We start from the raw sequence: 16,056 nt of genomic DNA on the forward strand, positions 1-16,056 counted from the left end.
CATATCCCAAGCCTGTCCAACCACATTAGAAAAAATTCTAAAGATTGACTTTGATACTTGCTTTCACTAAGGGAATGGTGACATCTTCTTCTAATACCTTTTCAAGGAATCTTTAAATGGAAAGTTTGAAAAACTGATCGAGGAAAACAAGAAGCTGCATTCTCAGTTAAGGAGTTTGGAACTTGTGAATTCTGCTGGACTTCAACAATGCAACGGTAGGTCCCTTTTTCTCATTTAAAATGTTTCTGTGGATCCGTTATGAAATGAAAATAGAAAATGCAGGAAATATCTCAGCAAGTCCAGCAGCTTCAATGGATAGAGACAAAGAGTCATTCTGGCTCATGATTCATCACGAAAATTGGAAAATTTTACAATCGTATGTTTTAAGTTGCAGAGAAAATGAAGGGGTGGAGCAAAAGGAAGTGTTTGTAATTTTGTGGAGATGGAAAGTGTCTGAAATGACACAAGTATTGCTGATGTCATCTGAGAAAAGACAGTAAGAGCTAATTAATAACAGATCTGGCTGCAGGACAATAAATATTACAGTAACAATGGAAAATGATGAAAAGTGAAGGGCTGTTGAGGAAAACTATGCTGAAAGCACACACCATTCAGACAGTATTTGTGGAGAGTTTATGGTTGTACACAGAGTGAATGATTCCATTTTATGACTAGTAATGAAAAATTCTCTTTAAAACTTCAAAAGGGTAGTTACCTGAAATTGTTGAATTCAGTGTTAATCTTAAGGTTGCAATATACCAAGTTACAAGGTGGCATGATTTGTTTTTAAAGCTTTAAATTGGCATTGTTGGCAAGTTGTAAGAGGTTAAAGGCAGGTCTCCACCCTATTATACAAATTATTCTCACCATCTGCTTTTCTCTGCAGCATAAAATACATTTGATGCAGATGGTTTGTGTTGCTTATTTAAAATTTCATTAAGATTTGAGTAATATTGTATATACAGTATATTGTTTTATGAAGCATTCTTTCTTGTTTACATAATGGATTGCAAGTTATCTGTAAGGGAACGTAAATGGCATACATCTTCACACCATCACATAATAGATGTGCTTTGGAAGAGCATGAAGATTGAATGTTAAGTGATTATTCAATTTTGCAATTTTTATAACAGTTTATGTTGTAATAAAATTAGAAAATGGTGAAGCTTGGAGCAGGTTGGGTGCCATCTCTAGAGGAAAAAACAAGTTAAACTTCCAGGTGATTGCCTGATTTGATTAAATATTTTACCTTTTTTTCCCACCTTCCCCAAATGTTTCTACAAGCAGAGATTTTTCTATTCTGATTTTATTTCAGCTTTCTAACATCCAATATATTTTAGTTGCAAAAGTTTGCCAACTTATATATTATATTCCTGTATTTTGATGAACTTATGTATAAATCCAGATATCTCATTTGGCTTTATCAACCACCTACTCAGGAATTAGAATATTAAGGGAAAATTTGAAATATTATGGATTTAGGAACTAATTATTGCAGTAAAAATGTAAATGTAAAATAACCCTGCCACTTCAAACCTTTGCTGCTGATTGTTATTTTAATGTTTACCCACCAAATATCAAAATTGCTGTTGATTGTTATTTTAATGTTTACCCACCAAATACCAAAATTGCTTGACAGAGATTTAACCTGAATATAAACCAAAATGTTCAATGATTCCTGTAAAATTATGAAACATTTTCTGTTTATCTGTTTCCTTAGAGGAACTTCACAGAGAAAATGACAGACTAAATTTGCAAGTGAAATATTTGAATCAGCAAATTAAACAACACAACAAATTAAAGGATGCTGTCATGATGTTACAAGAGAGTCATAGGTAATAAAAATGTAGCAAACTATTGTGATATGTCAGCAAAACCATCTATTTGAAAATAAGGAGAGATATGTTAATATCTAATATTTCATTCAGAATACAGTGCATCAAATTTCACAAGCAATGTAATGGAATTTCAATATATATTACTTTATGATTTTCTTAACCTCTGTGCTCCTCAAAATACTGCACCTAAAAACTGTTTCAAAATTTCTTGTAATATTTTTGTAATCTGCAGTATTATGAAAACAATTTAAAACTGCTCTTTCATAACTGAGTAGAAAATTACCCTGATTTGCACATTAAAAATGTTGAAGTGTAAATCAACAAAGTGAGGACATCACTGCTATTTAAATTCTAATCAGAGGTGCTGTTCTATTTTGAAACATCTTTCTGCTCAAAGCATTTACTTTCCAGAAACCTGCAGTCCCACCAGAGTAATTTGTAAGGCCAGGTTGAGCACAATGAACTGTAGAAATGAAAAGGAAATTAAGACAGGAACAGGAGAACAAGCAAATAGAATATTCCAGTTTAGAGGGGAAGCCAGAAATCTAGTCTCTTCACACTTGCCCGTTACATCGCTGGTGTTTAGGGCAGCAATGAATATCCTTCATCTCTGGGGTGCTCACAGCTTCCTTCATCATATCCGGAGCTTCCTCTCGGTTTTCACTACTGACAGTCATGCAAGTCCCTGGTGGAAACTCAGGAATACCTTCACACTCAAATGGAGGATTCTTCATTGCTGTTTACATAATAATAATGTTTTACCAGTCAGGGTGTTAGATCCGAGTGGAATTCCTCACCCTGGAGGACCAATAGATCATTCTTAGTCTGGACTCTGTATTTCGACCTGTCTGGCATGGACGATCCTACCAAAAGCCAAAGCATAAAGCTCCGACCTCAGTCAACAAACTGTAGCTCTCTGGGTAATTGAGGTTGTGGTCCTCTTGGAGGAAAAAAAGGGGAACATTTCCTTGGATGTGGAGAACGTGAGTGAGAGACTTAATGAGTACTTTGCTTCAGTATTTACTATGGGAAAGGATATGGAGGACCAGGACATCAGTGCTGAGTGTGTCAGTATGTTAGGGTGTTTAGAGGTCAAGGAGGAGTAAGTGTTGTTCCTCCTAATGAATATGAAGGTGGTAATGTCCCCAGGTCCTGATGGTTTTACGCCAGGTTATTGAAGAAGACAAGGGATGAGATTGCTGGAGCCATAACCTGTACCTTTGTGTCCTCTGTAGCCACAAGCAAGGTCCCGGAGGACTGGTGAGTGGCTTATGATGTATCTCGATTTTGTAAGGGAACAAGGGAAAACCCTGGGAACTATAGACTGGTGAGTCTCAGGTCAGTTGTTGAGAAATTGCTGGAGAATATTCTCAGTGATCAGATATATGAGTATTTGGAAATCCATGCTTAGTTTGGGAGAGCTGGCATAGCCTTGTGCAGGGCAGGTCGTGTCTTACTAAGTTGATTGAATTTTTTGACAAGTTGACGAGAGAGTTTCATGAGTGGATGTTATGTACGTGGAGTTTAGAAAGGTGTTTAACAAAGTTCCTCCTGGGAGGCTAATCCAGAAGATTAAGGTACATGGGGTAACAGCAAATTGACTCTTCAGATTCACAACTGGCTTACACATAGAAGATGGAGAGTAGTGGTCGAACTGGAGGTCTGTAATTAGTGGAGCTCTGCAGGGATCTGTATTGGGACCTCTGCTGTTTGTGATGTTTATAAATGACCAGGATGAAAATGTAGATGGGTGCAATATGGACAGAGAAATGGCAGATGGAATTTAACCCAGATAAATGTGAGGTGTTGTACCTTGGTGGGGCAAATGCAAACAGACAGTCTACTGTTAAGGGCAAGATCATTAACAGTGTTGCTAAGCAAAGAGATCTTGGGGTCCAAGTTCATAGCTCCTTGAACATGGCTACACAGGTCAATAAGATGGTGAAGAAGTCTCATGGAATGCTTGCTTTTATTAGTCATGTCATTGAGTTGAAAAATCTTGAGGTTATGTTGTAACTTTATAAATTCTGGTTAGGCCACATCTGAAGTATTGCATACAGTTCTGGTCACCCTACCATAGGGAGGATTTTGAGGCTTTGGAAAGAGTGCAGAAGAGGTTGACCAGGATGATTACTTTTTTTTCTTTATCAATCTTTTTATTAATTAAATAAGAGTACATATATATAAACAAGAGAATTATCTCAAATACCTATATCAATAACAATTCATATAAAAGATAAACATTATCAAGATCATACATAGTATTAATCTAATAGCATGTAATAAAGAAAAAGATAATTGATTCTCCTCTTATCCATGAAAAGAAGAAAAAAGGTAAAGAAAATTTTATAATTTTAATATACACAAAAAAAATGCACTAAACAAAAAAAAACAAAAAAGAGAGAAAAAAGGGAACTGGGCAGTTGAAACTGAGAGTGAAAGCAAGAAAAAAGAGAAACTTTCTGATCAAATCCAACATTTCAAGAAGGTAACTGAAAGAGCCATAAATCAAAGCATATGAAATATTGAATAAAAGGTCGCCAAGTTTCCTCAAATTTAAAGGATGTATCAAATGTCCGACTTCTTATTTTCTCTAAACTTAAACAGGACATAATGGAAGTAAGCCAATAAAGAGCAGTAGGTGGATTAGAATCCTTCCATTTAAGCAAAATGGCTCTCCTAGCCAGTAAAGTTGTAAAAGCTATCATCCGTTCAGTGAAAACAGGAATATATCCTGCTTCCGATGGAATGATCCCAAAAATTGCTGTAAGTAAGTTCAGTTGTAGATCCAAATTTAAGACTTTTGATAAAGTTTTAAAGACTTCTTTCAAAAAATTATCTATCTTGATACAAGACCAAAACATATGTGTTAAAGTAGCCACTTCAATATTACATCTATCGCAAATAGAATTAATATTGGAAAAGATACGGGCTAATTTGTCCTTTGACATATGCGCCCGATGCACTACCTTGAACTGTATCAAGGAATGACGGGCATGAATAGATGAAGTATTTACCAAATGAAAGATTTTATCCCATTGATTATCTAAAAGTGACTCTTGAAATTCCAATTCCCACGCAGCTTTAATTTTATCATTAAGTAACATATGTAGATTCAATAACCATTTATAAATTATAGCTATCAGTCCTTTGTGAAATGGTTTAACCTGAAAAAGAGTATCTATTATATTGGGTGAATAAGCCAAGGGAAAATTTGGAAGAAACTACGTAGAAAATTCCTAATTTCTATATATCTAAAAATATGTGCATTAGTTAAGTCATATTTGTCCACTAACTGAGTGAAAAACATTAAACAATTCCCCATAAACAAATCTAAAATAATTACTATCCCTTTGGTTTTCTAAATTGAAAAGGTCTGATTGAAAATTGATGTTTTAAAAAAATAATTGAAATGGATTTTACTAGAAAGAACAAAATGATTAAAGTCAAAGAATCTAAGAAACTGAAACCAAATTTTTAATGTATGTTTGATAATGGGATTAAGGTCTCGACTACCAATCTTAGAAAGCAAAAAAGGAAGAGGAGCTCCCAGTAAAGAGGCCAAAGAATACCCCTTCACCGGGTTTTTCTTCAAATCCACCCATAGAGGGCAGTCATGTATGTCTGAGAAATGAATCCAAAAAGAAATATATCGGATATTAATTGCCCAGTAGTAATACATTCTAAAATCTGGCAAAGCCATACCACCATACTTTTTTTAATTTCTGCAGTAAAGGTTTACTCAATCTAGGATTTTTATTATTCCAAATGAAAGATAGAATTTTAGAGTCTATTCTATCAAAAAACAGTTTAGGAACAAAAGAAGGGATTGCTTGGAATACATATAGAAACTTCGGTAACACTATCATTTTAATAGCATTAATTTGACCAATTAATGATGATGTCATAGGAGACCGTTTAGAAAGTACTTATTGTGTGTACTCAATTAATGGAAGAAAGTTATATTTCTACAGGTCTATAAAATTTTTGTAATTTTAATACCAAGATAAGTGAAGTTATTTTTAGCGATACTAAAAGGAATTTGGTCATATTGATCCAAATAGTTGTTAATAGGAAATAACTCACCTTTGTGAAGATTTAATTTATATCCAGAAAAACTACTAAATTCAGAAAATATAGATAACATAGCAGGAATAGATTTCTTAGGATCTGAAATATAAACTAACAAGACATCTAACAAGGTTCAGTTGCTAGGTATACATGGAGAGGTAGTAAATTGGATTAGAGATTGGCTGAATGGGAGAAGTCAGAGAGTGGTAGTAGAGGATTGCTTCTCTGAGTGGAAGCCTGTGTGCCACAGGGATCAGTGCTGGGTCCATTGTTATTTGTCATCTATATCAATGATCTGGATGATAATGTGGTAAATTGGATCAGCAAATTTGCTGATGTTACAAAGATTGGAGGTATAGTGGACAGTGAGGAAGGTTTTCAAAGCTTGCAGAGGGATTTGGACCAGCTGGAAAAATGGGCTGAAATATGGCAGATGGAGTTTAATACAGACAAGTGTGAGGTATTGCACTTTGGAAGGACAAACCAAGATAGAACATACAAGGTAAATGGTAGAGCACTGAGGAGTGCAGTAGAACAGAGGGATCTGGGAATACAGATACAAAATTCCCTAAAAGTGGCTTCACAGGTAGATAGGGTAGTGAAGAGAGATTTTGGTACATTGGCCTTTATAAATCAAAGTATTGAGTAGAAGAGTTGGAATGTTACGGTGAGGTTGTATGAGGCATTGGTGAGGGTCCCAGAAGATACAGAATCAGTGAAAATTTGGCATAAATGAGGTGTAAGTATTTCAGTAAACATCTTTAAAAATTCTACCATAAATCCATCTGGTCCTGGAGCTTTACCTGATTGAAAAGAGGATACATCTCTTGCTATTTCCTCTCGACTAATGGGTGCATCTAATGTATTCATATCTTGGGTAGAATTTTGCAGAAATTTATTCATAAAGGTAGTGTTGTCTGGAAAATCACATTTATAAAGATTAGAGTAGAAGTCCAAAAATACCTTATTAATTTCCTGACAATCTGATGTTCCAGTTCTACATATTTTCAAAATCTGGCTTCTAGCCATAGTTGCTTTGAGTTGAGCAGCCAACAAAAGCTGCAGAAAAAAAGCATGAAGGAGGTGTGGGATGGGATGAAGATCATCACCGGATGCGGTGCAAAGCGGGGGGCGAACATAAGTGGAGATGTGGAGAAAGCGAACCAGCTGAACAACTTCTTCAACAGGTTCGACAGCTCAATCTCATCCTCACCGCAGAAATCCACACCAGGCTTACTTCCCTCACAGGAAAATAGCCACTCACAGGAGACCTTGCCCACGCCCAGGATTACAGCTGCACAGGTGGAAGGTCAACTGAGGAAGATCTGTACCAGCAAGGCGGCTGGACCGGATGGAGTTTCCCCACGATTACTGAGGGCCTGTGCGACTGAGCTGGGAGAACCACTACAGCGCATCTTCAACATGAGCCTGGAGCAGAGAAGAGTACCCAGACAGTGGAAAACATCCTGTATTGTCCCGGTACCGAAGAAACCACAACCAAAGGAGTTGAATGACTTCAGACCTGTTGCCTTGACGTCGCACGTGATGAAGACCATGGAGCGGCTGATAATACAGAATCTGAGGCCACAAACCAGGCACGCCCAGGATCCTCTTCAGTTTGCGTATAAGGAGAAGGTGGGAGTGGAGGGTGCTATCACGTATTTGCTGCACAAATCACTCTCTCACCTAGATGGGGTCAGTTGTGCTGTGAGGATTACATTCCTTGACTTCTCTAGTGCCTTTAACACCATCCAGCCCAAGATCTTAAGGCACAAACTAACGGAGATGGGAGTAGACTCTCACATGGTGGATTGGATAGTGGACTACTTGACAGATAGACCTCAGTATGTGCGGTTGGGAGACTGTAGGTCTGACATGGTGGTAAGCAGCACAGGGGCGCCGCAGGGAACCGTACTCTCTCCGGTCCTGTTCACCCTGTACACATCAGACTTCCAATATAACTCGGAGTCCTGCCATGTGCAAAAGTTCGCTGATGACACGGCCATAGTGGGGTGTGTCAGGAATGGACAGGAGGAGGAGTATAGGAAACTGATACAGGACTTTGTGATATGGTGCAACTCAAACTACCTGCGTCTCAATATCACCAAGACCAAGGAGATGGTGGTGGACTTTAGGAGATCTAGGCCTCATATGGAGCCAGTGATCATTAATGGAGAATGTGTGGAGCAGGTTAAGACCTACAAGTATCTGGGAGTACAGTTAGACGAGAAGCTAGACTGGACTGCCAACACAGATGCCTTGTGCAGGAAGGCACAGAGTCGACTGTACTTCCTAAGAAGGTTGGCGTCATTCAATGTCTGTAGTGAGATGCTGAAGATGTTCTATAGGTCAGTTGTGGAGAGTGCCCTCTTCTTTGTGGTGGCGTGTTGGGGAGGAAGCATTAAGAAGAGGGACACCTCATGTCTTAATAAGCTGGTAAGGAAGGCGGGCTCTGTCGTGGGCAAAGTACTGGAGAGTTTAACATCGGTAGCTGAGTGAAGGGCGCTGAGTAGGCTACGGTCAATTATGGATAACTCTGAACATCCTCTACATAGCACCATCCAGAGACAGAGAAGCAGTTTCAGCGACAGGTTACTATCGATGCAGTGCTCCTCAGACAGGATGAAGAGGTCAATACTCCCCAATGCCATTAGGCTTTACAATTCTACCGCCAGGACTTAAGAACTTTTTAAAAGCTATTATTAATGCTTTTTGAGATAGTGATTTAGATGCATATCATATTTTTTTACTGAGTTAAGTATTGTATGTAATTAGTTTTGCTACAACAAGTGTATGGGACATTGGAAAAAAGTTGAATTTCCCCATGGGGATGAATAAAGTATCTATCTATCTATCTATCTAACAGTTTACCTGACTTATCTCCATGTATATGAAATTGACTTTTAGATTTCAAAAGTAGCTGCTCAATGGGATAAGTCAATAGCAAGTCATGCTGTGTTTGAAGTTTCACCCTTATATAAATCTTCAGTAGGTGATACAGAATAAACTTTATTTCTTTAATCCTGTTAGTAATCACTAAAAGCTGTGCTTTAGTTTTCCTTTTTAAAGCTGCTGAATATGAAATTATCTGTCCCCTAAGAAAAGATTTCATCGCATCCCAAATAACCAAATTTGACATACCCTCAGTTGTAGTTAATTTAAAAAATAAAGAGATTTGCTCTTTATTAAAACTTATGAATGCTGAATCATGGAGCAATGCAGCATTAAGTCTCCACTGAGATACATTCCATGTACAAACGTATTATCAGGGAGCTTCAGTATTAGTCTCATGGGCGCATGATCCGACAGCACAATAGTGTCATGCGCACAATCAGCAACAAAAGACACCAATCACGTATCTAACAGAAAATGATCAATTCTTGAATATTTATGATGTACATGTGGGAAAAAAAAGAAAAATCCTTATCTTTAGGATAAAGAAATCTCCAAATATCAACCAAACCGTATTCTAGTAAAAAGGAATTAATACAGGACACAGCCTTATTAGGAAGGCACAGATTGGTTGATAACCTATCAATCGACGGATTGAGACAGCAGTTAAAGTCACCGCCCATAATCAACTTATATTCATTTAAATTCGGCAGTGCAGAAAATAACCTCTTAAAAAATTCAGGGCTATCTACATTAGGTGCATACACACACACCAAAGCCACCTTTTGACCACATAACAAGCCAGTATCTTCCAATTGAATCAGTGACAGTTTTAAAATGTACAAAAGAGACTTTAAAATTAATAAAAATAGACACCCCTCTAATTTTAGTTACTGGTGAAGAGTGAAACTGAGAGACCTTCCAAAATTTAAAAAAACGGCCTTCATCTTCCCTACAGATGTGGGTCTCACGCAAAAATAATATCGGCTTGAAGTGTTTTAAATTTCTTAAAGATCTTTTTACGCTTAATAGGTTGGTTCAAGCCATTCAGGTTCCAGGTAATTATATTAATTTTATTAACATCCATACTAAGACTTTAATTTAAAGTTTTATAAATTAGTGCGCCGACACAAACCAAACCCGCATGGAAGAACAAATTATAGATTCGATCAGAAACAAAAAAAATGCAACATAATTGTCAGGTAAACCTCTCAGGACTACCCAGTCGATAAAAACTAAACTAATAGCCCCAGCCCTCTTCCCCCCAAAGCCAGAAAAAAAGCCATCCAATAGGCGGACAGCATGCTAAACTAAACACCCTAAACCCTTTGTCTCTAATAGACAGACTCTTTTTTTAAAAAAAAGTTATATACTGACACTACTGACTAAAAACACAACATCAAATACGTAAAGAAAAAGAGAATTTCCAAATATTTTGATGTCTAACAGAGGTTAGAATGTAGTTAACAGCGGCCGTCTTAAACTCGTTTAATAAAAATTGATCATATAGTCAAAAAAGATAGATCCAACCAAATAATATGTTATGACTGATATTAAATCCTTACAAATCCTAAAGAAAAAAGAAAAAAAAATAAAACAGCCCAAACGATGTCTGGACTGACATAGAACTTAAATTGAACTTTCAATGATTCAGCTGCAAACGACTCTCAGCTAAAGATTAAATTTGATATTATGTCTAATAGATGTTAGAACATAATTAACAGTGGCCATCTTAAATTCATTTAATAAAAATTGATCATATATTCAAAAGATAGATCAAAGCAAATAATATGTTATGACTGGTGTTAAATTCTTTCAAATCCTAAAGAAAAAAAAGAGTCAAAGCGATGTCTGTGCAGACATAGAACATAGATTGAACTTTCAACGATTCAGCTGCAAACGACTCTCAGCTAAGGATTAAGTGTTGGTGTTGCTTGCAAAGCAGGCAGTGTTGCAGTTGCTTACACGACAGTCTTAAGCTCGCTGACAAATTTCCAAGCCTCCTCTGGGGAATCAAGTTGTTTTGCACGGATGTTAGGCGGAAAAATTATCAAACGAGCTGGATAACGCAGAGAGGGATGACAGTTCTTCTTATAAAGTTCAGCCATCACTTCCTGATATTTAATTCTTTTTGCATAAACTTCAGGCAAAATCTTCAACTATACAAAGCTCTACTCCATTATAAATTAGCTTCCCCCGCTTCCTAGCATCTCGAAGAATTGCTTCTTTAGTAGCATAGTAATGCAGACATAGAATCACTGAACTGAAGGCTTGACTGAAGGCTTCGGGCAGGGGATTCGGTGAGCTCTATCTATTAACAGAGAAGTTTTGAGTATCTCACTAAAAAGTGAGTATAAAATATTCGTAAAAAAACTTTAATGGCTCATTGGTTTCCATGTTTTCAGGCAAACCCAGTAAACATAAATTTATCCTTCGACTTCTGCTTTCCAGATCAATTGTATTCTTCTTAATTGATCATTCTGAAGAAACCTCAACAATTTTCTTTTCCATGGTAGAAATCTTTAATTCCTGTTCTTTAATCACTTGATATATTGTCTCCTGTTGTCTTCCGATTCTATTGGTGTCCTTTTTAAGCATTTGATATTGAGATTCCTCAAAGATTCCTGGACAGCAGACAGTTTTTTCAAGCTTTTCATTAGCATTCGTCAGTTTATCAATTTTAGAGTCCACCATTCCCATCTTGGTATTAATACCTTGCATCAAAGAAAGCATTCTTTCTGGAGTAAAGGCTTCCTCTGCCTTCTTTGTTTGTTCAGTTTCAGAAACAATTTTGCCACGTCTTAATTCCATTCCAGTTCGGGTTCCAGCCATCGTAATTAAATCGTAAATCCTTCGCTAAAAGTTATAAATCTTCAAAGTTTAAACAAAAGTAGCAGTGGAAAGTAGGTTGTAAAAGGAAGGAGTAGAACCAACACTTGTCTTACTCCATGAGCTGCCCAGAAGAGACTCATGATTACTAATTTACTATTAGGGGAGGATGGATAAACTTCGGTTGTTTTCTGTGGAGCGCCGAAGGCTGATGAGGGATCTGATAAAGATTGATAAGATAATGAGAGGCATAGATAGAGAGGACAGGGAGTATCTGTTTCCCAGGGTTGAAATGTCTAATTCAAGAGGGCGTGTATTGAAGGTGAGATTGTCATTTGAGGTGGATGTGAAGGGTGAGTTTTCTACTCAAAGTCGTGGATGCCCAGAATGCACTGCTTGATCTGGTGGTAGAGGCAAATACATCAGAGGCTTGGAAAAGATGTTTGGATAAGCACATGGATGGAAGGAAGATGGAAGGGTATGGACATTGTGTGGGTAGGAGGGATGAATGTCTAAATATTTTTGATTGGTTTTTATCTGGTTCAACACAACATTGTGGGCTGAATGGCCTGTTCCTGTGCTGTACTGTTCTATGTAAAAAGTGACTCAAAAGAGGAGAGGTTGCACTAGTGGTCAAGATAGTGAAGGATGTAGGAACATGGAAAGGCAGGTTCTTGGATAGTCTGGGCATGAAGGGAACTGGGGAGAAGGCAGGAGATTGGGGCTGAGAAGGAAATGGATCAGCATTGATGAAATGGTGGAGCAGACTCCTTGGGCCGAATTCCCTATATCTGCTCCAAAATCTTATGCTGATATGTGGAATATTTGAGTGTTTCATCCCCTATCATGGAGGTCTTGGATGGCAGCAGATAGGAGAGTCTGGACTAGCAACTGGTCCTGGAGGAACAGACTGGCGCCATCTCATCCTACAACTTGAGTAAAACTCTCAGAAGTGATGGCTGACTGGCTGAGTTATGTTTGGTTCAGTGGCACTGGATGACTCTGGACCTGCTAGAAGTGTACAATGTTGTGCATCTGACTGGCAGTGTATCAGACTTCATTTTCCTCATTTACAAGCAGAAGGGGGGCAGTGATAGCATCAGGAATTGGAGACCCATCTTGCTGTTATGTGTAGACTGCAAGATGCTGTTCAAGACCATCGTCAACAGCGTCAAGCCCATTGATTCCAGAGGACTGGAATACAGTCTGGGAGACTCTTGATTCATTGGATTGCTGTTATGTAGAACCACCACTGAACATCATGGGTTAAGGGTGAAGAGGGAAAAGTTTAAAGGGAACATTGGGGGGGGGGCTTCTTCACACAGAGAGTGGTGGGAGTGTGGAATGAGCTGCCAGATGAAGTGGTAAATGGAGGCTCATGTTTAACATTTAAGAAAAACTTGGACAGGTACATGGATGAGAGGTGTATGGAGGGATGTTACCATTTTGTGATCTGCTTCAACTTTTCTGATGAAAGTAAACTTTATATTTGGAAGTACAGGTGTAAGTTTCTAATATCAGAGCTATTTCTGCTTTGTTATTCTGTTCATTTATTTGTTGTCTCTTTTTTTTAAGAGCCATTATGTCATACAATAATTACTTGCAAGAGCTGCTGAACGCAAGTTCTACTGGCCAGAGGACAGACATGTCAAATGTCCTGTTGAAGGATCTCGGCCCAAAACGTTGACTGCTCATTTCCACAGATGCTGCCCGACCTGCTAAGTTCCTCCAGCTTGTCATACGTGTTGACCTTGCAGTGTACCTTGTGTTTAAGACATGTCAAATCTTGGCTCTCAGCACACAGAAGCATAGAGCAAACTGTCAGCTTCAGGAATCTCAGATCAACCCTCATCGTTCAAATACAGCAGTCACAGAATTAGAGATATAGTGTAATTAGAGTGTATTTAGTACAGCAACTCATTTTAGTAGTGTAGCTTCATCAAAAATATCCAATTCTAAATAAATTAATCTTTGTTGGAAATAGTACACGAGCAAATCTGAAATTATTTTCAGTACCAATAAAGCCTTATTTTGTCCGAATTTAAAGTTGTTCTGCAATAATATGCTGTGTTAATGCTCGACCACCTGGAACTAAATACATTGTATTGGAGAATAGGCAGGATTAACATTGGAATCAGTTTGTCATGCGGAGAGACCTCAACTGATCTGCGTGTGTTCATAACCTTTTTAAAATCAAAAGAATTATATATGATGCTTATATAACAAAGCCTCAGTTTTGCTTTTTATGTCTAAATTGTTGTTAACGTGCAATGAATTGGTTACATGTTTCTGGAATATAACAAATGTTTATATCTGATTTGCTAAAATAGGCAGTTTTTCATGCATATGACCAAGCTTGTAATCTAGTTTCCGATAATTACATGTCCCTTGCAATATAGAGAAATGGAGTTCACTCCAAGTTGATTTCCACATAGTAATATTGTCTCTGGAGTTATAAAACTATAATAATAGCATTGAGAATAAGCAATTGAAATAAGAATCAGTGTCAGTGGAATCACTAAAAAGGGTCGCCAGGATCAACGACCTGTCTCATTAACACTTTCTTTTAGTTTACCAACCTGTTGAGTGCTTCAGCATTTTTCATTTTAGGTTTCCAGCACCTTGAGTACTTTAGAAAAACATAAAAATACAGATGTTGGAAATGTAAAATTTAATAAACAGTTACGGCACCAAATTTACAGCATCAGTGAATACTGATGGGATTGGATTCTGACCACATTGTCCTCGTGACTTTCTGGGTTTCCTCTGGGTGCTCCACTTTCTGTCCACATTCCTAAGATGTATGGTGAGGGTGAGGAAGTTGTGGCTATGCTATGTTGGGGCTGCAGCATGCTGACAATTGTGGGCTTCCACCAGCAGGACCCTCGCCGATTTGATTTGACACAAATGACAGTTCACAATGTTTCTAAGTACATATGACAAATAAAGCTAATCTTTAATCTTTTAAGTGTTGAAGCACTTTAAAACAAAACAGTAAATTGCTAGAAGTGTATAGCATGGGTTAGGTAGTATCTACGGGAGAGAAGCAGAGTTGTTGCTCAGGTAGATGAGTCTGCATAAAATTTTAGAATTTTCTGGAACTGATCCTTTTATTCTCTTTACAGGCAGTGCCTGACCTGCTGAATATTTCCACTATTTTCTGTTTCTGTGTCGGTTATGTTTTTGTAGCTTTTGTTTTGACTGTCTATTTGGAAAGATTAAGTGTTGATCATGTTTCTATTGGATTAAATATTGCCAGTATGTACTCAGTGAATGGAATGGAAGGTGTTTAAGAGAATATGTTTTGTTCATTATGCATTGTGACATATACATTTAATTTAGGAATCAAAAAACATAGGAGCATTTAGCTACAAATTTTAAGTTTACATTCCTATCTACATTTCTTCATAGTTTCAACTATAATGGAGATGTCGAAATATGATGAAGTGTACTTTTACAATGGTGTTTGGTAGTATCCCATTCACTATGAGATCATTAGTATTCCCTCTAGACATTGATGATGAGTCCCAAAGATTTAATATTTGAGAAAAGACATAAATAATGAGGATAATTACTTTCTAACTTACTGTGAACTAGGTTGCATCGACTGAAAGGTAGATGAAAGCAGATTCACTTGATCTTTCAAAAGCAGAGCAAAGGAAATATCAGAATGTTTAAATGTGAAATATTTCACGTTCTATGTGCATCCTGACGATGTAAATACAATCAATGCAAATCATCTCAATCATAATTTATTATGATTATCATGCTGATGAATCAATATCCCATCAATATGGGATACTTGATTGTCTCACTATGATATATATATATATATAGTGCATTTTGTCGTATCTTATTTTGATTTATAGGTATCCTTATGAACTCAGTATTTGTGTATATGAAATTCAATAAAAATATTGGAAAAAGAAAGAAAGGAGTTCTTGATGGCTAATCCAACTCCATGGAGTTGTCCACCTGGGGGGAAACCTTTCCAAAAGAAGGTGAAACCATCCCTTCCTCTGTTAAAAGAGCCTTCATCCAGGAGCCTGGTCTCACTCAGGGCAGCAATGTCGATGTTGTAGTGCCTCAGCTCAGCAGTGATCATGGCTGTTCTCTGGTGAGGTCTGTCAGAGATGCCATACGAGTCCAGGAGGGTCCTTGTATTCCATGTTGCTAGTTTTAAGTTGTATTGTTTCTTACTTTGACCACAGTAGCGGAATAGCCCGATAGGTGTGGTAACCTATCCAGGTGAGTGATTGAATGGGCAATTTTTAGGCCACCTTTTCTAGGCCCTTCCTCAATTGGGGTGAGCAGTGCAGTCCCTAAATAGGGCTGCTCAGTCACACAGGGGTCTGCTGAAAACATCTGCCACTCAGTCCCAGCTGCTAGCGACCAAATACCCTGTGCCGCTGCCATTCAGGGTTCT

At 37.6% G+C, this 16,056-nt stretch overlaps 1 protein-coding gene across 1 annotated transcript in view; it reads left to right on the forward strand.

Moving 5' to 3' along the window:
- Positions 1-15,511, forward strand: part of LOC140717080 (uncharacterized) — an 82,982-nt gene extending 67,471 nt beyond the window's left edge. The window contains exons 15-17 of the mRNA XM_073030258.1: positions 107-215; positions 1,721-1,835; positions 13,206-15,511. Coding sequence (XP_072886359.1) covers positions 107-215; positions 1,721-1,835; positions 13,206-13,317 — 336 coding nt within the window. The 3' untranslated portion in view covers positions 13,318-15,511. The remainder of the gene's footprint in view (positions 1-106; positions 216-1,720; positions 1,836-13,205) is intronic.
- Positions 15,512-16,056: the final 545 nt, after the last annotated feature.

The sequence above is a fragment of the Hemitrygon akajei genome, chromosome 27, assembly GCF_048418815.1.
Source record: "Hemitrygon akajei chromosome 27, sHemAka1.3, whole genome shotgun sequence".
Taxonomy (NCBI): Eukaryota; Metazoa; Chordata; class Chondrichthyes; order Myliobatiformes; family Dasyatidae; genus Hemitrygon; species Hemitrygon akajei.